The sequence below is a fragment of the Strongylocentrotus purpuratus genome, unplaced genomic scaffold, assembly GCF_000002235.5.
Source record: "Strongylocentrotus purpuratus isolate Spur 01 unplaced genomic scaffold, Spur_5.0 spur5_scaffold_10, whole genome shotgun sequence".
In the NCBI taxonomy this organism is placed as follows: Eukaryota; Metazoa; Echinodermata; class Echinoidea; order Camarodonta; family Strongylocentrotidae; genus Strongylocentrotus; species Strongylocentrotus purpuratus.
In genome coordinates, this window is record NW_022145595.1 from 8,141,598 (window position 1) to 8,165,812 (window position 24,215).

The window sequence follows — 24,215 nt, forward strand, 5'->3', positions numbered from 1 at the left end:
TATATACGCTGTAAACCTAGCTCCTATGATAACATGTACATTATTTTGTTGTTTGCACACAGTATTGTTGATTGACACTGAAAGAGTCCTTTAATTTGTTGACAGAGAAAAAGGAAGAGAATTGAAGAAATAGAGGGGAACAACGGAGAATAGTGGAGAAAGAGGGGTGAAAAACATCATCCAATTATAGTAATGAAAGCACACGAAACGTCTTGCTCTATTATCCAGGATTTTACTAAAATAGATCTCCAACATAATATATTCACCACTGAAGGCCTAAATAAGTCGCTCTCGATAGATACAAAAAGAAATGAATACCGCCAATGAGTTCAAATGTGCTTGCTTTATAAATACGCTCTGTGGGAAAACCCACTGCTATTCATAGGATGCACAAACTGCATGACATTGACAGACGATCTGCTCAAGTGTGATTTTACCATTGTAACCACGTTGGTATTCAAGTACACACTTGGAAAGAGAATGCTTGTGTGTGTGCCTCAGTTGAGATGTCTAATTTCCATTTAAGCATCAAAATAAAGTTATGAGAAACAAATATAATTGAAGTACTATATGTTATCAATACAAGACACATCTTTTCTCGCCTGTACAATATTTCACTACTTACCATTTAAGGTGTTTTTAACCATTTCTATGGGAACCTCTTGTCAGGATTTTAGCTCCTGATTTACGAGTAGTCTGTGTATTTTTTTTTCTCTTTCAAATACGTACCTTACTTTGAAACGCTTATCATTAAAATCATACATGTACTTATTCCAGAATACCAACATTTTGTACATACACCGGAGTGCGATAGCTATTACAACGTCTACCTCTCTGTCGTTGGTAATCATAGGCAAACAAAAGAATCCATGCAAGTATCAATATTAAAAACAAACATCACAAACTTTTCGACATAATCAAGGACATACTTGTTCAGTTCACATTAAATAAAAACATGGACAATGTCCTCTATAACGTGTACTTAGGGGCGGTATATGTTTTCTGCTAGACAGCACATGTTGGAGCTTGCTGCTTACGTCACTATCATTAAATCGTGATTTTTTTTTCTTTCTTTCTGTATCATAATCTGTTGTAAAAAATTGCGTTCACATAATAGTATAGTATTCGAAGAACATTTTTCGAGCAAAAAGTATCTCCTTATATTAATCATCTCGCGGTATTTGAAAAATGATTTTCCTTCATCTTTCCCCTCGCTCTTACCCTTTTTGGGGGCCATTCGATTATGGGGCACATACGTGTACATCCAGTGTCCCCCCCCCCCGGGTCCCGCCCCGTAGCTACGCCACTGCTTGTGGATATAGCTCGGCAAAAAGCATTGTGTTGATAGCAACACGTTCAAGGTTGAAATCACAGACACAGAATATATACATTTTTCTCATAACGTACGATGCTTTCTAAATTTATATGAACGAAAGGTGTTAAGATCTTTACAGGCTCCAGTCGTGTTGGGGACGCTCCATTAAATATATAGTCGACCATCTATATTAACATGTGCTACGATCGCCTGGATAAGTAGTTCTTTTACTAGTTTCATTGTAATTACATTTGTGTTGATGTATACACTTGAATATAGATTCAGTACTTTTGATCAACGTTATTCGCACCTTTTTCGACACATACTGTTAATCAACGTGAGAAATTGGTATAGAACTACATGCAGTTAGGACGCACTTGTTACATAGATCCAGGATATTGGTACAATCTACTAACATCATTGCACTTAGTTTGTGCTTTCATTAACTTTCATTAAAAGTACACATTAGCTAATCACAATTTGTAAGCTTTATTGGACATCGGATACATTATGCGTAGAATGAGCTCATTTGTATGATAAGCCACAAATCCGATAGTTGTACCAATGGCTGAGAAGACTGAAGAAGAGAAAGCTTCAAGCTCTTTAGAGAACCTGACGTGTCCGCTATGTCTTGGTATCTTCGACAAGGCAACCATCCTGACTTCATGTGGACACACCTTCTGTCGAAAATGTCTCGAGAACTATGATCAGTCCGACCAGGATCTCGATCACATAATCTGTCCTCTCTGCAGAGAGGCCACCAAGTTGTCTGCGAACCGTGTCGATGATTTCCTCACCAATGTGACTGTCAACGGACTAGTAGACGATTACCACCACGTCAGGGGCGGAGGGGTAGATGCTGTCCTTGAGATGCGTCCGAAATGCACTGCTTGCAAGTTTCAGCAAGATGCTGTCTCATTCTGCAAAACGTGTGATAACTACATGTGTGATAAGTGTCTGGATTGTCATCAACATCTTACAGTCGTTTTTGAAGGTCACGACATTGTATCCATACAGGATATCATCAACGGGAAGGTCAGCATTGGTCATCCTTCCGAGAAGTGCTGCATCCACAAACAAGAGAACAAAGATATGTTTTGTGAGGATTGTCAGGTCCACGTCTGTTTCAAGTGCGTGATCGTCGGTCATCAAAATCACAACATCAAGAATCAGACTGACTTCGAGCAGGAGTTACGGCTTAAGGTAAACGTGGTCTCATTTAAGGCACTGTAGGCACCGGAAGCGGGGAGGGGTTGGGGGCAGAGGGGGCTGATGCAATATTTCAAGTCGGAGGGGGAGGGGGCCTCGCAAGGGGAAGAAGGAAATATATGTGTAATTCCTTTTATCATAATAAGATGACAAGTGCTCTGAAAGGTAAACTAATGAGTTCCATTACGCTCCCTCTAATATTAATAAACCCGGTGTTTATTATGCTACAAACCCCTTCTACAATATAGGCACACCACAAGCTTGGGATCAGATACTACTTTCAATCAAAGGTTAGGGCAACATGAGATTCCCCCCTTGACAATAGATATTTTGGGGTGGAGCCAAATCGTTTCTACCCCCTCTCCCTCACAAGGTCAAATATCTTTACAAACAAAGGAGGATTCATTTTTTCCGCCTCCCTTGTCAGACAAAAACTTTGACATCAATAAATTTGCAAAGCAACAGAGATTCTTTAAAAAAATGGTCACCATTCCATATTTTTAAAATTCTTTCCTGGTCGCAACGCTAAATGTACCCTTTCTTATCTGGCCGGAAAATAGATCGGTAAGGAGACGGCAAAGGCCCCGCCTGGCTCACAAGATAATAGCACAATTGTAATTGATATAACTAGACTTCCTCGCTTTTTAATAGTTGGGATGCTTCTTATCCTCGACAATCCCTGTCCACTACACTTGCGCTTGAAATGGATATGGTGCGAAGTTCAAAGCTTCTCTCTAATAAAGGGGATGAACCAACAATTTTGCCGCCTCCCTTGAGAAGACAACAAGCTCTTTCTGTTGCTCGCACATGCTCACCTATATGCAAATCACTATTTTGAAGTAGGCATGGATTTTTCGATGTTTTTTTTAAATTGTACTTGATTACATTTTTCAATTTCACAGAAGCATTTTTTTTCGCTGGGTCTCTACACTCACTGCTTGATAATAGTAAACTCTTAATCGAGTTATATGATCCTCAGTATTTATATAGAAACTCTTTTATATGAGGTATCTTATGTTGTTATGGAAATAATAACTTTGAATATCTTAAATCTGCTTCTATGCTTTAACACATATGCTTAGGAGAGCTACATTCCAATATTACAATGTATTTAAAAAAAAACTTAAATTCACTATTTTTGGGAAATATCAAGAAACGTTGGTATGACTGGAGAAACGGTGTTTGTTGCGGAGGAGGGGAATGTATAATGACGGTATTAAACGTAGCTAAATTTGTTTGAAAATCCTTTCGAGATGCCCCTCCCCCCCCCCCTATAAAGTTGAAACTTTTCCGGCGTGCCTCGAAGGTACGAAGGGGTACTTGGTATCATCTTAGTTACTTTCTTTTCTCCCCTTTATTCTGTTTCTCTCTGTCTCTCCGTTACTTTTCCCATATTTTGTAGACTATCATTAAAGAGGTGAAAGAGGCACGTACGTGCTCAGATTATCCAGATAACTTCGTAGCTACGCCATTATCGCAACGGAAAACAAAATACAGGAAAATCATACTCCATTCTATTTTATTTGTGCAAAAGGGCCTATAGCAGATTGTTTCAATATTAATTGGTAGTACATGTATCAATGTTTTTTGTCTATGAGGATGATAATAATAATAATAACATTGTGAAAACCACTACCATGAAAAGCTCTATCAATCCCTACCAAGGAACAGCTGCCACCTGGCCATATATGTGACTGGAAGAGGCTTCGCACAAGGGTGGGGGCGATGTAAATACAACATGCATAAATGGGGATACACTGATGACACAGACATCGACTGCGAGTGTGGAACATCCGTGAAATTTATTAAGATTCCCACTCCTAGATGACCAATGCTGCCTGGAAGACCTAGTGGCAGCAAATAAGAAGGCTCTTCAGTGTGCAAAAGCCTGGCAGTACATTTGAGATCAGATGATGGGCACGAAAGAATAATAATAATAATAATAGTAATAATGTAAATAAAAATGAACATTATCATCATCATCAAAATTTGTAATAGATGTAGTAGTATATTATTATTATTCTTATCATTATTATTTTACCTTAGTTTTATTAGAATTATTATTACTATCTTTGTTATCATTATTATTGTCATTAATATCGTCATTATTATAATTATTATCATTATATTATCACTATTTGGCCAATATCCATTATGTTGATCTAATATAACTGCTTTCATACACATGAACTTTTAAGAAAGCCGAACAAACAATGTATTACATTCTTCGGTCTTCATTTTGACATATGATGATATAGGGAGTGGGGGGGGGGGGTGTCTTAGTTCTAACGTTTGTGAAACATCAGGCGCGCCCAAAATGTGGTGTTTGATTTTCGAACCAGTTCCATGTAATTGGCATACATCTCATTCTACAAAAAGTTCTATTCTCTTCCCCATTATTTGTTTGTTTAGGTGAACGACCTTGTCCGGCGATGTGCCGCTAAGAAGTCAGAACTGGAGAAGAACATTCGGAATGTGGAAGTACAACGCCATAAAGTATACACTGTCGTGCAGAAACTACTGGACGATGTCAGTCAAGCCTACATCATCAAGGCTAAAGAACTTGACGAAAATCATCGATATCTCATCGAGAAAATCAATGCAATAAAGCGGAGTTTCGAGGACGACCTAAACGTCTTGAAATCCAAGGATCGACAGACGATCGAGAGTATTTGTAGTTCAATAATACTGGTAGCTAATGACAGGCTGGGTCGCCTTGAGACAGACAATCTGTCTGCTCATACCTTGCTCTGTGAGGAGCTGGATGCCATGCTGGAGGAGGCTACTGATAACACTTCTGCGGCAGCCATCACGGAGAAAGCACAGGAGAGGAGGTTCAAGCCTGCAGATGATACTCGTCTTGATCTTGGGAGCATCTCAGAAACAAATCCCAAGTTGCAAATCATTCGGTGTGTAGATCTACGGGGAGTGGTGTTGGGAATGACCCGATACTCTGATGACAGTGTAGCTATCGGACATTGGAATCCCAATGGTATAGATATAATTGATTCAGCTGGTAAACAGGGGCAGTATGCAAACATACAAAGAAGCGTGACGTGTTATGATCTTGTGTTTCAACAAGACAGGTCGTTATTTATATCGACAGGTTTCGAAGAAGCACACGTTTATTCTCCCAATGGATGCAAGAAATCAACCATCCACGTGAAAAGCAGTGGCTATTTGCTCAAACTAAACGGAAGTCCATTAGATGAAATCCTCATCGCTAACAGTGAGAAGAAAGTCTATATCTATGACCAGACTGGAACAACTCTCAAGCACACTGTTCCAACAATACACAACGAGACGAAGCAGGTATCTGCTACCAGGTCGGGTTTGGTCGTCACGAGTTCATGTAACACTAATCCAAGCGTGGTGACGGTCTATGACAGGGATGGTAATGCTGGTAAGTCTCTACAAGCTCAAGACGATGTCTACCTGTATGCTGCCCTCGATGAGCAGGACAGGGTGTATGTAGCGAGTGTTGATAGTAAGAATAGTCACATTGTGATCAGGCTCTATGACCTTGATGGTCTGAACCTGAAGGAAATAGTTGAGTTCAATGCACTTACCATGACGATTGGTTTTGAATGGTGCTACTTGGTTTCCCTCTCTCCAGACATCCTTGCGTTTGCTAGTCACAAGAAGTTGCATTTTATAAAAGTATCACTGTAAACCAACCTCACACTCTATATTACCATTATGTGTAGTGTGTATACCTTTCTGCTCCAGATCTATAACAGGTGCCTATGTTTCATTTTCTAACCGAATGGGAAGATGTTCATTCTCTCCATAGACTTTAATTACCTGAATACAGTTGTCATTATCCAATAACATGAACATTCCCTCTATCGAAATAGTATGTAACAAATAGGTAAATTATGCATATATTTTTTTAACAAAAGATCGGTACTGCAAAATCAAAGAATAACAACAAATGCAGGCATTCTAATAAATTTGAAATTGAGAGGTTCCTACCTCTTGAGACGCAATACATAGATGCAAGTGATATGGTAATAAACATGTGTATGTATAACTTGAAAATTGATAAAAATATTGATAACTTCTTATGAGTATTATATCTCTTATGTCGTTATTCTCATGTATTTTAACGTTTATTTTGTTTGCACTGATATTTTGTGATTGTTACTGTGATTATTTTTTATCTTTGAAAGAAGAAGATATGAAGAAATAATTAATACTGACTTTGTAAATATGACCCATTGTAAATAAGCTTTTCAGTTTTCATGGTTATCCTGTCAAGTTATTATTATCATTTTGTTTTTATTTTGTGATATTATTGTACTCTACGTATGTATGCTACATTGAACTTGACTAATACATCATATCAAATTCTAATAAGAAGCCTTACAGGACCATGGTGAAAATATTGCTACATTCCATTACAAATTCCTTCGTATTCACTTTGCACTCTGTCTGACAATTCAGTAAATTGAATGCTCTGGGAACTTATGATATGAATTTTTTTTTAAACTGTAATATGACAAATTAGTTAACTATATTGTTCGGAAGAACAATGTTTTTTTAACAAAAATTAGGCTTCGCTTATCAGTCGGAAGTTGTGTTGCTTGATTACGCATTATAAGTACATGAAGAATATCATGATATCTTTGTGAAAGTTAGTTGGTAATTTTACTTTGCATATTTTATCTGTATTTGGTACTTGTATTTTCCGTTTTAATTACCGCTCCAATTAAATCCGACCTGAGCGGAGAAAAGGATACAAGAGAGATTCATTTCAATCAAATCTATATACAGACTATCGATTTGTGACACGGAATTTGAAATATCTTAATCTGCATTTTAAAACGGTAGTAAGTAAATGGGGTAAGATAGGATTATGTTTATCATATACAGTATATGATGAGTTGTAGAAATGATGAGGAATTTTTTTAAATCTTTCTTTGTTCACGCTAGTAGACATTCATGGCAAACCAAGGGATGAAACCTGAGCAAACATCAATTCAATGTTTCCCCATTGTTAATAAAACGACATACCAGTTGATATGTTTGCAAGAATATAACATCGTAGACATTCCTTGTGTGCATAGGCGACCTAGCTCGGGGACAATTTTCTTCATATCTTTCTTTTTAAAAAAATTATTCGGTTTTGTTTTTTGTTTTTAGCGTGTTTTGTTTGTTTGTTGTTGTTGTTGTTGTTGTTTTTTTTTTTTTTTTTTTTTTTTTTTTTGGGGGGGGGGGGGGTTTGATGACCGCATCTCGACGGAAACTGCACTTACTTTATGTTTTCGATCACAGAACGAAAGTCAATTCTTATGGGTAACATGGCGCGACTGTTTTGATACATACATGGTCTTTCTACTGTTTTTGTACACAGTTTTGTTAAGTACCTTTAAAAACACATGTCTCAAAGTTCGTATCTTGTATTTTCCTCTTTTGTTTCTTTTCTTTTTATTAAAAAATAGCTATAAAAAGTATATATATATATGCTGTTATACTAGCCTATATTTACATATACATTATTTGTGTTGTATGTACACGGTATTGTTGATTGACACTGGAAGAGTCATTTAATTGTTGAAAGAGAAAGAGGAAGAGAAAGAGAGAAATACTAGTATAAGGAAATAACGGAAGCTTTGCGGAAAAAGATGGCCTGGAGAACAAATGTAGCGACCGTCCTTTACTCTTCCAATCATTTATTTCTTCATCGTGACTCCTCTATTTGCATGTGATACCATTCATTTACGCATACTATTCATACTAAAACTAATTAATGTTGCCAACGATGAATGGATGTCATGCCTTGGCGGACTTACTATAGAATTCAAAATCCATCCTTAGTATGTAGGCCTTTGGATATTTCCTTTGCATACACATTCTACTGATTAAGACATGCATGCAAGTTACTTGTTACAGACTTCGCATATTTTTGATAGAAGGACATTTAAATAATGGAAAGATATTATGTAATACCTCGCTTTATTCTATCATGTTAAACTGTGTCTAATTTCATGTATAATTATGTACACTTTTGGACCCTTAACTCCACAAAATAATGGGGGCTGTTTTTAGGATAAGTCTTTGGAATTGAACAAGTTAGCCCCAAATATAGGCGTACCCCCAAATTTAGATCAAAATCTAATAACATGCAGGCTCGAAAAAGATTGCAAGCTCATGATAATGATCAAAAATATCAATTTGTTCGGTTTGGCCAATTTATCGTAATTTTTAATTTTATCTGGAGGTTTTTTTTTTTTTTTTTTTTTTTTTTTTGTTCTTGATCGGACAGTGTTCGAATAATAATGAACAAAGTTCTGTTATGAGTAAATAATGGGAGTTAAATACATTTTTCGGTCCCTGAGTTGACAGTTTTAGTCGACTGATTGTAAGCTAAGTGTTTGGAATTGGAAAAATAGTATTCTTAAGATCATGTTCCTGATTGACCTTTTACAGGTTTACGGGCTAGTAGGCTATATGTTTTCTTTTCTTTTTCGTTCCGATTGGTCAATGATCAATCAATCTCAGAATGAAACATTGTTCTGAATGTTCACTTGAGTTAAAAAATAGCCCCAAAGCATTGGCTTGCTTTATTGATTGAATCCTTGAATTATCCGTTTGAAAAATATTTAAGGTTATGGTTCTTGTACATAATTTTGAACCGAATTTATTTTTCACCGCTATATAGCGATCTCTCTGGTGTAGGAGGATCATTTCGACTTTCGGATGTTACATCTATTTTTGCATTATTATTATACTCTTAAGAAAAAGAGAAAGGAAAGAAGGAAGGAGGAAAAAGAATGTAATCATAGTACACCACCTTAGTATGTTATGTTATTGTGTCTCATTAATGGCATTTATACCATAATTTCTCTTGTTGGGATCTTCGATATAGTTTTGAAATGGAAAAAGATTGCAAGCTCATGATAATGGTCAAAAATATCAATTTGTTCGGTTTGGCCAATTTATCGTAATTTTAATTTTATCTGGAGGTTGTTGTTGTTTTTTTTTTTTTTTTTTTTTTTTGTTCTTGATCGGACAGTGTTCGAATAATAATGAACAAAGTTCTGTTATGAGTAAATAATGGGAGTTAAATACATTTTTCGGTCCCTGAGTTGACAGTTTTAGTCGACTGATTGTAAGCTAAGTGTTTGGAATTGGAAAAATAGTATTCTTAAGTTCATGTTCCTGATTGACATTTTACAGGTTTACGGGCTAGTAGGCTATATGTTCTCCTTTTTTTTCGTTCCGATTGGTCAATGATCAATCAATCTCAGAATGAATCATTGTTCTGAATGTTCACTTGAGTTAAAAAATAGCCCCAAATCATTGGCTTGCTTTATTGATTGAATCCTTGAATTATCCGTTCGAAAAATATTTAAGGTTATGGTTCTTGTACATAATTTTGAACCAAATATGTTTTTCACCGCTATATAGCGATCTCTCTGGTGTAGGAGGATCATTTCGACTCTCGGATGTTACATCTATTTTTTGCATTATTGTTATTATACTCTTAAGAAAAAGAGAAAGGAAAGAAGGAAGGAGGAAAAAGAATGTAATCATAGTACACCACCTTAGTATGTTATGTTATTGTGTCTCATTAATGACATTTATACCATAATTTCTCTTGTTGGGATCTTCGATATAGTTTTGAAATGGAAATTTTAAGGGGATTTTTAAGGAACTTTTATATTACTGAACGCTATATTGTTCCTCAACCCCATTGTTTTCAACATACCCACTTATCTAAATTAGTAGGTTATTGGCAAATGAGCTCTTAATTGAGTGGGTCCTTATTTGCATCTTCTTCTGGTTCGTCCTTCTTTTCCTTTCAGTACATAAAAGCAATGTGTACTTTATTGTATATTAATATCAGTTTTATCTAACAATAACATTTCATTTGATTTGGTATTTTTGTTGGTTTAAATTTTATTGTAACCAGCTCAGTGTTTATTCAATTGAGTATAGCGTTATCGATCAATCATGCTTTCCAGCTAAGTTATTAAAAGAGCAGCTATACCTTTACTCCTGTTATTCAAAATCACATTTTAAATTCCTGTTTGTATCCTTTCGACCACCCCTAAATGTTTTATGTACACATAATAGCAACATTAACCGAGATTTGTAACCATAATCGGCCTGGCTTCTCTTATCATAGCATTATATCGCGTGTGTTTATTTTATGTAACCAGCTGATGATTCATACTATTATTGAGTAATGTCATTCGTTAATCATGCCCTCTTTGTTTAATTAAAATATTGGAATAACATTCCTTCTACCACTGGTATTTCTAAAGCACATTGTTGATGTATGTTGTACTTACTCATTTGACCATGATATCCAAATTTTTCCTATACTTCTGAATTTACAATGTCAAAAGGTAATTATGTTTACGACAGGCTTGGCTCCTGTAACCATGCCACTGCATTTTTTTCTCAGTATTTTAACTCTGAAGTAACACGCGGATGGTTCATACAATTGTTCTTCAAGTCAATCACGCTGTCTTTATTTTAGTTACACTGTCCAAAGAGCCATGATTTTCTTGCGGGTATTTCACAGCATGTTCTTACTTAAATTGCAACACGTGTATTCTTTTGATGATAATGACATTCCTTATTCAATAATTTGCGGTTTAAATTGTGTTTTTATCACGATGACCCACCTGCATGGCATCCCCAACAAATACTTTATTTCCATTGTATATATTGTATTTTCATCTAACAAATCGGCTCGGGTAATCAGGTAATGCATTTCGATTATACAGATCACATATATATTTCCCGCTATCCTTTCGTTTCTTGTTATATTACTCGAATTTGTTATTCTATTCAATAAATAGCATTGTAAATGAGTTGTGTCACACTGATTGACTTGTCGTATCCAGACACAACATAACAGCTGTTTTGTATCTTTAACTTCGTTGTAACCAATTGATGGGCCATGCAATCGGGCAATACAATCATTCAATCGTTTATTTTTTCTTCTCTGTTATAAAATTCTTCATAAGGACCATGCATATATTATTGAGTGGTACCAAGTGCACCAGGGGGCTCCGGGCGGGCGATGGTTGGGGGGAGGGGTATGTCATTGAACAATACTTATGCCCCTCTGCACGTGGTCCGCGCGGGGTGCTCCGGCGCATATATGCCTGATGTTTCAATTCACTTGTTAATTTTCTTGTATATCCTTTTCTCGATTCTTGAATTATTCATTTATTGAAATACTGCCAATGCAAATTGAGTTTTGTCACCACGATTGATTGGCCTCATCAACCATAAAGCATTACATTATTTTTTCTGTATTAAATTCAAACCCGTGCATGATTCTCACAACATTTTTAATTGTAATACAATACTTAGTCCATTGTTTTCCTTGTTTAATTACAATATATGAAAAGAACCATGCTTCTAATTCTTGATAATTCTTATCACATGTAGCGCAAGCTGTTTATCAATCTTTTCTTGTCATATAACTTCATTTGGAGACCTTTTTTTTTCTCCAACACATCATCTGCTTATTTTATATTTTAAGGATTATTCATCGTTATTTGATTATGGTTCTCATTTGCAATTATTATTGTCATAGGGCCTTATGGCTGATCGTTTGCTTTTCTTATATCATGATATGCCCCTGCATGTATCGATTGCCTTTTAATGTTCGTAATGCCGACAGAGTTTCATTTTATGTTTTTGTTCTTATATATGAACTTCATGTGTCTGTTCTCCTCTCCTTGTTTCAAGTGGTTTTTCCATCTCTTCTAATCGTGTTTATTCTTTCAGCGACAGCAATCTTCTTTGTTCTGTACAGTTTATGCATATGTCTTGTTCATTTCTTCTTTCTCCTTGCTGCCTTTGGATGCTCTATTTTTCTCTTCGTTTCCCCATCTCTCCTTGACAGCGCCAAAATTTATCATGTATTTTATTTCCTCATATCGTCAATTATTCATGTTCGGATACTGATTCTGAATTCATGATGGCAGGTTCACCTGATAAGCAGCAATTCCCTTTCCATACGGTGAATGATGATGATTTCTTTTATTTACACAGACCTATTCGACTTGAGGATGAAGCTAACACCCCTGCTAATTCATTTGATAATTCTGTTATGGACAATATCAACTCTTCACTTGAAGAACTAGAATTCGACTTTGATTTTGATGATCCTGCTCAACGTAACGTTTCTAAATATGTAACTGTTAATCAGTTTCGTAATGTAGTGAAAGAATTTCGTAATGATACGTTCTCCTTGCTTCATTTGAATATTAGAAGTTTAAATAGGCACTTCGATGATCTACTTTCTCTTCTTGATAAGCCCTCTCAAAACCCATTATCCCTAATTGGTCTTACTGAAACCTGGTTAACTTGTGATTCCAATCACCCATACTCTATTGATAACTACGATTTTATTCATAAAAATAGGCAAGAAAGACTGGGTGGCGGCGTTGCTTTATATATCCTTAAAAAACAGAATTATACCGTTCTAGATAATCTCTCAACATGCAATAATATTATAGAATCCCTTTTTATTGAAATCGTGATTTCCGGTAATAAGAACATAATAGTCGGCGTGATATATCGACCCCCGAGTTCGAATGCACATGAATTTTTATTGTATTTATCTGACACATTACAAAACGCCAGTTTCAACAATAAAGATTGTTTTTTGATGGGCGACTTTAATATAGACCTGTTAAAACACTTACATAGCAATGTTTCTCAAGAATTTCTCGAAACAATTTTGTCAGCTTCTTTCTTACCGCTTATTTCCAAGCCAACTCGTGTTGCAAATACATCTGCTACTTTAATTGATATTTTTTCTAATGTTACTCCACATTTTGATTCTTACATTATTCTTTCGGACATATCTGACCATTACCCCATTGTGACTCACTACACGGTTTCAAAGCCATTTAACAACAATGGTCCTTACCCAAGTAGACGTAAAATAACTGTAGAGAATTTAGCTCGCCTTGGCGCTAATCTCGAAAATACTGATTGGTATAGTGTTTATTCCGAAAATGAAATTAATTGTTCTTATGAAATGTTCTCTAGTATATTAAACAACCAATTAGATACTAACATGCCGAAGCAAAAAGTCAAACATGGTTATAAGAAAACGCCCAAACTCCCTTGGATTTCTAAGTCTATATTGCGATCAATAAATCGGAAGAATAACCTTTATTATAAATATAAAATAAAAGGCACTGAGCAATCAAGGAGAAAATATACATCATATAAAAACATTCTGACTCGGATTATTCGATTAGAAAAGAGAAATTACTTTGTAAATCGTTTGAAACTTTTTAAAAATGATATGCAAAACACTTGGAAGGTAATCAAACAAGCAATCAACCAAGTTAATAATAAATCCGAGGTAAATAAGATCAAATTTGATAATGAGATTGTTGAAGACCCAAAAGACATAGTTAATATTTTTAATACTTATTTTTCTTTAATAGGTGATAATCTCGCTAAAAACATTCCGCCTTCAAACACAAATTTTGTGGAGTTTTTAGGCCCCCACAATCCAAATTCTATTTTCTTCGTTCCAACTAATAGGCAAGAAATTATGAAAATTGTTTCTAGTCTGAAAGATAAGAAAAGTTCAGGATATGATGGAATCAATAATGTCATACTAAAATCCATTATTCCCTTTATTGCAGATCCATTGGTTCACATCTTTAATATATCACTTTTACATGGTAAATTTCCTAATTCTATGAAAATAGCCAAAATTATTCCGTTATTTAAAAAGGGTGATAAATTGGATGTGGGTAACTACCGCCCGATTTCTTTATTATCTTCATTTTCTAAAGTTTTGGAAAGAATAATCTATATCCGGATGATGTCCTTTTTGAAAAAATATGATGTATTTTCAAACTTCCAATTTGGTTTCAGAGAAAAGCACAGCACCGTTCATGCTTTAATGTCTTTTGTTGAGAAGGTTGCCCACGCAATTGATACATTGTCACACACTGTAGGTATATTCCTGGACTTCTCCAAGGCCTTCGACACGATTAATCACGAAATTTTACTTTACAAACTATCTCATTATGGTGTACGTGGAAAGGCCTTGGAGTGGTTCAGGAGTTACCTCTCTAACAGAAAGCAATATGTACACTTAAACGATCATGCATCTGAATTATGCAATATTAGTTGTGGTGTCCCACAAGGTAGTCTGCTAGGCCCGCTTCTCTTTATTCTTTATATAAATGACTTTTGTAAATCGTCTAACTCCCTGTCGTTTATTTTATTTGCAGATGATACTAATTTATTTTTTTCACACAAAAATCCAAACGTCCTCGTTGATAAAATCAATGCCGAGTTATTAAATATATTGCAATGGATACAAGCAAATAAATTGTCACTTAATCTCCAGAAAACAAACTACCTGCTATTTAGTAACTCTTTGGATTCATTACCCTCTGACATTATTTTTGACAATACCCCTTTGAAACATGTCCCTCTTACCAAATTCTTGGGTATAACAGTCGATGACAAACTTTCTTGGAAACCACACATTGATAATATTTGTAAAACCATTTCGCGCAATATTGGTGTTATTAATAGACTAAAATTGTACTTACCGCAATCATCATTATTTATGCTGTATTCTTCATTGATCTTGCCATATTTGAATTACGGTCTTCTAGTTTGGGGCAATACACATCATACATTGTTGGAAAGAGTTCTATTGTTGCAAAAGAGAGTTATTCGTATTATTTGTAATGCCCCCATACGCTCCCATACGGATCCTCTGTTTTTTGGAAATAACATCTTAAAAATTAAGGATTTGTACTTATTTCAGCTCGGTCAATTTATGTTTAATTACAATAAAGGTATACTGCCCTCTGTGTTCAATGATATGTTTCTTATAAACCATGCTGTTCATAGATATCCCACTCGACAATCCGATGAGTTTCACTTACCTCTTTTGAGAACATGTTCTGCACAGAACACGTTCATTTTTGAAGGCCCTAAATTTTGGAATACTTTGCATAACGATTTGAAAACTACCCCTTCACTAATTGCTTTTAAAAAAAAGTTAAAATTTTCCTTATTACAATCTTATATTTAGAAAATTATTTTGATAGAACATCTCCTTCCCAATTTTGTTTTCTTTCCCTCTTTTCGTCAGCCCATCTCAAATCAAAAAACTACTTACCATCATGTTCTTGCTCTTTTTGTTTCAGCTATCTCAAGGATTTTGTGCGCTCCCTATTTCGTGCTCGATCTCTACAACTTTCCTTTTCTCTCACTCTCCTTCCCTCCAAACGCAGCCCGCATTTTTGTTCCTTTTTTCCCCCCTTTTGTTTTTCTTCTTTTTTTTCTGTTCTTTCTTCGTCATGTAATTTGTTACGTCTTCTTGTTTACAGTCATTACGTGTTTTAATAAATGTTCTCTGTTGGCCACTATTCTTCTTTAATTGATTATGTATTCAATATTTTGTTCACACTCATTATTATCTGAGGGGTCCACAATTTACAAGCTTTGCTTTTCAGTGGACCTCTCCATTTTCTCAAAGTATAAATGCAATTAAGTTTTAAAATTCATTTTTTGGTCTTCCTAAAATGTATAAATTATTATTAAGATTTGTTTATTACCAATGTAACTATGTTTTGTATACATTTTACATTGTATTCGTCATGTATTGTATTTTGTTGGAAATGAAAAAATAAAAATGAAATGAAAATGAAATAGTAATGAAAGCACATGAAACGTCTTGCTCTATTTTTCAGGATTCTACTAAAGTGGATCTCCAACAGAATGTATCCATCACTTAAGGCCTAAATAAGTCGCCCTCTATATATTAAAAAAGAAATGAATACCACCAATAAGTTCAAAGGTGCATGCTTATAAATACGCTCTGAGGGAAAACCCACTTCTATTCTTAGGATGCACAAACTGCATGATAATAGGGACTTTTAGATTCTGTACGACGAGAACGTGGACTGCCCTTTTAAGGCAATGTGACGTCCTTTTAAGGCACTGGCAGTGACGTCACATTGCCTTAAAAGGGCAGTCCGCGTTCTAGTCGTGCATAATCTAAAAGCCCCTATTGACAGTCAATCTACTCAAATGTGATTTTACCATTGTAACCACATTGATATTCAAGTACACACTTGGGAAGAGAATGCTAGTGTGTGTGCCTCAGTTGAGATGTCTTATTTCAATTCAGGTATCAAAATGAAGTTATGAGAACAAATATAACTGAAGTACCATATGTTATCAATACAAGACACATCTTTTCTCGCCTGTACAATATTTCACTACTTACCATTTAAGGTGTTTTTAACCATTTCTATGGGAACCTCTTGTCAGGATTTTTAGCTCCTGATGTGCGAGTAGTCTGTGTATTTTTTTCTCTTTCAAATACGTACCTTACTTTGAAACGCTTATCATTAAAATAATACATGTACTTATTCCAGGAGACTAATATTTTGTACATACACCGGAATGCGATAGTTTTTACAACGTCTACCTCTCTGTCATTGGTAATCATAGGCAAACAAAGATATCTATGCAAATATCAATATTAAAAACAAACATCACAACCTGTTTGACATAATCAAGGAAAGTTTGTTCAGTTCACATTCAATAAACACATGGACAAGGTCCTCTATAACGTGGTACTTGGGGCGGTATCTGTCGTCTGCTATTCCCAATTTTTAAGTATTGTTTCAAACAGATAATATATTGTATAGCAATTTGAAATTGAACTCTCTTAAACGATATTCCCTTGTATAAATCAAATGCTTTTTGAACACGGAAGACTTATTAATGTGTTTTTTTCTTCAATATACCCACCCCCAGACAGCACTTGTTGGTGGAGAGTCTGTTTAAAAGATATCAGATTGTAGAAACGTTCGCTGCTTACGTCACTAACACTAAATATATATTTTTCTCTGAATAATAATCTGTTGTAAGAGTTGCGTTAAAATAATAGTATAATATTCGTAGAACATTTTCGAGCTAAAGGCAACTCCTAATATTTATTATCTCATGGTATTTTAAAAATATTTTCCTGCACCTTTCCCCTCGCTCCTACCTTTTTTCATGCCATTCGATTAGAGGGCATGTACGTGCACACCCCATGTGTCACACAAATTCATAAGACATACTGCTCTACTGACTGTCACTAGTCTACAGAAATTACAGAAGATTATATTAATCTTGTTGTATACCTGATATAATCTAAGCAGAGCGATTGAACGTTTGATATTACTACATATACAGATGAGTGCTGGTCACTGTCCAGAAACGATTGAAAACTGACTATATAGTTATTGGTAAATGCTAATTGTGCAGTTTATAGAAGTAATTGTTGAGGCTAAATTGTGTAGGCTCATTGTGAGATTTCGGAATCATTAAAATGATAACACACTGATGCAAATCGCAAACAGTGAAAACCACTGCACACAGATATACGATTCCATCAATGTTTCAGACTTACTTTGGCTACTTTGCTGGTCCAAAACAACCCATTCACTTTACAATGAAAATAAATATTTTCCAACAGTTTTTCCCGAAATGCAGTATCACAAACAAAACTACTGTGATTTACTTAATATATTATAATTTTAAATGAATCATATTTCCGTGCAGTATGGCCTCCATATTCTATTTGATATCACTTTTCTTGATATCAGCTCTTTGAGACGGCCATGATTCACATTATCATTGTTAGAAGCCTAATCTATGCGATTTTGTATACATTGCCTACGAGAGGAAGAGGAGAAATATTTTTTTCAAGCGAATTTCGCATTGTAATACGTGTCGCCAAGTAGGTTTTCATACGTTAAGAGAATTTCTGACAGTGAAAGAGAAGAATGAGAGATCGATGGAAGAAGATAAAGGAAAAATAGTTGATACAGAAGGGGTGAAATGTAAGTGTGGCTATCGTCCTTTACCCTTCCAAACAAAGTGAAAACAGCAAATAAAACCTAGGATTCTAATAAAGTGGATCTCCAACACAATGTATCCACTACTAAAAACTAACGAGTCGCCCTCTGTAGATCAAAATGATGAATACCGCCATTAAAGTTCAAAGGTGCATTCGATGGGCGCGCTCTCTGTGGGAAAACCCACTTCTAATCAAAAGGATGCACAAACTGCATTTTTTTTCACAGACAATCTACTTACAGTGTGAGCGTATAGCATTGCAATCACATTTGTATTGATGTATACACTTGAATCGAGACTCAGTACTTTTGATCAACGTTACTCCGCACCTCTTTTGACACATATTTGTAATCAACGTGAACTTGGTATAGAACTGCATGCAGTTAGGACGCACTGTCTTGTTACGTAGACTCGGGGTATTGGTACAATCTACTACATCACTGCATATAGTTTGTGCTTGCATGAACGACTGTTGGCTTTAAGTACACATTAGCTGATCACACTTTTAAGTTATATTGGACATCAATTGGATATAGGCGTAGAATGCACTTGCGTTTGTAATTAGCCAGAAATCCGATATTTGTACAAATGGCTGAGAAGACTGAGAAAGAAAAAGTTCCAAGCTTTTCACAGGACCTGACGTGTCCACTGTGTCTTGGTATCTTCGACGAGGCAACCATCCTGACTTCATGTGGACACACCTTCTGTCGGAAATGTCTCAGGAACTATGACCTGTCCCATCAGAATCTTAATCACATGATCTGTCCTCTCTGCAGGGAGACCACCAAGTTATCTGCGAACCGTGTTGATGATTTCCTTACCAATGTGACGGTCAACGGACTTGTAGACAATTACCACGTCATGTTTGGAGGGGTTAACGCTGTCCTTGAGATGCGTTCAAAATGCACTGCTTGCAAGCTTCAGAAAGATGCCGTCTCATTCTGCTGTACATGTAATAACTACATTTGTGATAAGTGTCTAGAGTGTCATCAAAATATTAAAGTCTTTGAAGGACACGAGATTGTATCCAAAGAGGACATCATCAACGGGAAGGTCAGCATTGGCCATCTATCGGAAAAGTGCTGCATCCACAAACAAGAGAACAAAGAGATGTTTTGTGAGGATTGTAAGGTCCATGTCTGTTTCAAGTGCGTGATCGTCGGTCATCAAAATCACCACATCGAGAATCAGGCTGACTTCGAGCAGAAGTTACGTCTTAAAGTAAGTGGGGTCATTTAAAATATAATTGCGTTTGGCTAAGGCCTGTCAAGTTTATAGACTCATATAATTCTGATAGGAGAAGGTACCATATAGGCGCCGGAAAGGAGGGGGAGGGGGGTTGATGTCCCCGCATTATTCTTGTCAGGGACAAAATTGATTTCAGCTAGTCCTCTGCCCCCCCCCCCTTCCACTCGCAAGGAAAAATAAAAAAATAAAAATAACATTAAATTCCTTTGCATCAAAATGAGCTTTCAAGTGCACCGAAAAGTAATTTTCAGGATCCTAAAACCAACACTTTCTCAAGGCGGACGCTACATAAACTCCCTCGAATAATAAGAGACCCGGTGTTTACTGTATAAATGTAAACCCTGTCTACAATATTATAGGCACTGCAACCCAGGGAGCACATTTTCCCATCTATCAACGGGTGTGGTTAAAATAAAATCCCCCCGACAAGGATTGTAAAGTCCATGTATGTCTCAGTTGGTCATCGAAATCAAGAACCAGGCCTAGGCTGACTTCGAGTAGGTATAGTTGAGTAAAGGTGACGGAAGTGACTACCCCCTCACAGGTTTTGAAGTTTTGTTGTATTAAACAATTACAGTCCTTAGCAAAACTATAAATCAAGCAATATACTTTTTCACTGACACTCAATTTTTCTAAAATATTTACATGTATAGCTATCGAGCGAGAGGATTTTTGCATTTTTATTTGTCTAAACGCTGCATTCTTGTGCCCTCCAGAGCCCAAAAGTCTTTAGTCAGTATTTGCTATACATTTTTTGGGGGTACTTTTTCAAATTTTTACGGGAACGACCCCCCCCTACACAAATTAAAGGGGGACGTGTCCCCCGTCTCCCCGGGATCGCCGCCCCTGATACTGTTATTATTTTATTTTATTATATCTACATTCTGTTTATCTGATAATACTACTTTCATACAAATGGACTTTTTATTACAAGGGCTGGATTCCCTTTTAAAGGCCCACTGTACTACTTGTAGCTACTTGCTCTCTCTATATAGAAAACAATGCCTAAGCAGGAACTGTTGGTCCTCCATGACCCTCTTTTTCTCATGTTAATTGAGAGCTGAGTTGATGAGATAGCTACATGTCAGTACCCTCGCTGGGTGGTCTAATCCCTCCTGTCCACACTAATACATACGCGCTTTAAGAAAGGCCTTTTAAAGCAAAAGCAAATGCAAAACAAAAATATTCAATTCTTCTGTTCTCGTATGATATAATGATGGGGGGGGGGGGTGTTCTTACTTTTGTGAAACCTTGCAAAAGGTTTTTGTAATTATAGCATACATCTCACGCTAGAAAATGTTCTTTTCACTTCCTATTATCTGTCATGTTTAGGTGAATGACCTTGTCCGACGATGTGCCGCTAAGAAGTCAGAACTGGAGAAGAACATTCAGAATGTCGAAGTACAACGCCATGAAGTATACACTGCCGTGCAGAAACTACTGGACGATGTCAGTCAAGCCTACAGCATCAAGGCCAAAGAGCTTGAAGAAAATCATCAAAGTCTAATCGAGCAAATCAATGCAGTAAAGCGGAGTTTCGAGGACGACCTCAACGTCTTGAAATCTAAGGATCGACAGAAAATCAAGAGTATTTGTAGTTCAATAACACTGGTAGCTAATGACAGACTGGGTCGTCTTGAGACAGACAGTTTGTCTGCTCATACCTTGCTCTGTGAGGAGCTGGATGCCATGCTGAAGGAGGCAACTGATCACACTTCTGCGGCAGCCATTTCGAAGAAAGCACAGGAGAAGAGGTTTAAGCCTGCAGATGATACTCGTCTCGACCTCGGGAGCATCTCAGAATCAGCTACTGATTATACTTCTTCGGCAGCCATTACGAAGAAAGCACATGAAAAGAGGTTCAAGGGTGCAGATGATACTCGTCTTGACCTCGGGAGTATCTCAGGATCAGATCCCAAGTTGCAAGTTATTCAGTGTGTAGACCTACAGGGTTGGATGTGTGGAATGACCCAGTACTCTGATGTTAGTGTGGCTATCGGATATTATGCTACACATGGTATAGATATCATTGATTCAGCTGGCAAAAAGCACCAGTATTCAAACATACCAAGTAACATGCAATGTTATGATCTTGTGTTTCAACAAGACAGGTCGTTATGCGTATCGACGGGTTACACAGAAGCACACTTATATTCGCCCAATGGATCCCGGAAATCAACCATCCACGTGAAAAGCAATTCCTATTATCTCAGACTAAACAAAAGTCCATCAGATGACATCCTCATTGCTCGCAATGAGCAGAAAGTCTACATCTATGACCCGACTGGATCCACTCTCAAACACACTATTCCAACAAAACACAACAAGACGAGCCAGGTATCTGCTACCAGGTCTGGTTTGATCGTCACGAGTTCATGTTTTTACACCAATCCAAACGTGGTGACGGTCTATGACAGGGATGGGAATGCTGGTAAGTCTCTACAAGCTCCATACGATGTCTACCTGTATGCTGCCCTGGATGAGCAGGACAGGGTGTATGTAGCGAGTGTTGATCAAGAGAATGGTAACGTGGGGATCAGGCTCTATGACCTTGATGGTTTGAACCTGAAGGAGAGAGTTGAGTTCAATGTACTTAATCTGACGCTTGGTTGGGACTGGTGTTACTTGGTTTCACTCTCACCAGACATGCTCGCCTTTGCTTGTCACAAGAAGCTGCATTTTATCAAAGTATCACTGTAAACCAACCTCACACTCTATATTACCATTATGTGTAGTGTGTATACCTTTCTGCTCCAGATCTATAACAGATGCCTATGTTTCATTTTCTAACCGAATGGGAAGATAATTATTACGTGATTACTAATTGAATGGGAAGATGTTCATTCTCTCCATAGACTTTAATTACCTGTATACAGTTGTCATTATCCAATAACATGAACATTCCCTCTTTCGAAATAGTATGTAACAAATAGGTAAATTATGCATATATTTTTTTAACAAAAGATCGGTACTGCAAAATCAAAGAATAACAACAAATGCAGGCATTCTAATAAATTTGAATTTAAGAGGTTCCTACCTCTTGAGACGCAATAAATAGATGCAAGTGATATGGTAATAAACATGTGTATGTTTAACTTGACAATTGATAAAAATATTGATAACTTCTTTTGAGTATTATTTTTCTTATGTCGTTATTCTCATGTATTTTAACGTTTATTTTGTTTGCACTTATATTTTGTGATTGTTACTGTGATTATTTGGTATCTTTGAAAGAAGAAGATATGAAGAAATAATTAATACTGACTTTGTAAAATGACCCTTTGTAAATAAGCTTTTCAGTTTTCATGGCCATCTTTTCAAGTTATTATTATCATTTTGTTTTTATTTTGTGATATCATTTTACTCTACGTATGTATGTTACATTGAACTTGTCTAACACATCATATCAAATTCTAATAAGAAGCTTCATAGGACCATGGTGAAAATATTGCTACATTCCATTAAAAATTCCTTCGTATTCACTTTGCACCCTGTCTGAAAATTCAGTAAATTGAATGCTCTGGGAACTGATGATATGAAAAAATTAGTTTACTATATTGCTGAGAAGAACAATGTTTTTTAACAAAAATTTGGCTTCGCTTAACAGTCGGAAGTTGTGATGCTTGATTAAGCATTTTAAGTAAATGAAGAATATTATGATATCTTTGTGAAAGTTAATTAGTAATTTTACTTTGCATATTTTATCTGTATTTGGTAGTTGTATTTTCCATTTTAATTACCGCTTCAATTGATTTGGATTCAGTTTATTAACTAAATTCGATTTAATTCAATTAAATCTATACAGACTATCGATTTGTGACATGTAATTTGAAATATCTCAATCTAAATTTAATAACGGTAGAAAGAGAATGGGGTATTTAAAAAATATAGGATTATGTTTATCATATGATAAGTTGGAAAGAAACCCACCCTCTTCTAAGATAATTTTTTTTCCAGTGTTTGTGTCATGGTAATGTACCTTCAACTGGCTCCTGACAAAGTTTGGTGCATGGGTTTTCAATGCGGTGACCCAATGTGATCGACTTGGATGCCCTTCTCGAGGGCTCTCGGGAACAAACTCCAAGGGCATTCTCGACACTGACATTTTTTTCGTGAATTGCATGGATGGTCTAAGTATTCCATTGTTTGGTCAATTCGTATGACTATTTTGGGACAGACATCTGGTGTCTTTACTGTTTTGTTCAAAGTTTTGTAAATATATTATTAACACAAGTCTAAAAGTTCACATTTTGTATTTGTATTTTCTAAATGAATTGTTGTCTCTTTGTATTTAGAAATAGATAGTTTGTATTCGCTGTAGAGGGAGCCTATTACATGTATATATATATATATATATATATTAAATAAATACAAGGAATTGTTGATGGACACTGGATATTTCTGTCAGAATACTGTACTAGCTGATATCGCCATCTGTAATATATTCCTTCGTTATTGCTACAAGCATAAGCAAATTAAAATAACAAGAGCAGCATATTTTCAGATTATGAAATGATCGACTGCCTGAGTTGTTCATTGTTATTGAGTTGATAATTGCACATAT

The 24,215-nt window shown here is 36.0% G+C and overlaps 2 protein-coding genes across 2 annotated transcripts; both read left to right on the forward strand.

Annotated features, from left to right (window-relative positions):
* Nucleotides 1–1,879: 1,879 nt before the first annotated feature.
* On the forward strand, nucleotides 1,880–6,196 carry LOC105444360 (E3 ubiquitin-protein ligase TRIM71-like). The gene is made up of 2 exons (XM_011678517.1): nucleotides 1,880–2,518; nucleotides 4,937–6,196. The coding sequence occupies exons 1-2, from the start codon at nucleotides 1,880–1,882 to the stop codon at nucleotides 6,194–6,196; spliced, it is 1,899 nt and encodes a 632-aa protein (XP_011676819.1).
* A 12,375-nt stretch (nucleotides 6,197–18,571) lies between these two features.
* On the forward strand, nucleotides 18,572–24,002 carry LOC115921645 (E3 ubiquitin-protein ligase TRIM71-like). Its single transcript, XM_030979370.1, has 2 exons — nucleotides 18,572–19,624; nucleotides 20,984–24,002. The coding sequence occupies exons 1-2, from the start codon at nucleotides 18,992–18,994 to the stop codon at nucleotides 22,349–22,351; spliced, it is 2,001 nt and encodes a 666-aa protein (XP_030835230.1). The 5' UTR covers nucleotides 18,572–18,991; the 3' UTR covers nucleotides 22,352–24,002.
* Nucleotides 24,003–24,215: the final 213 nt, after the last annotated feature.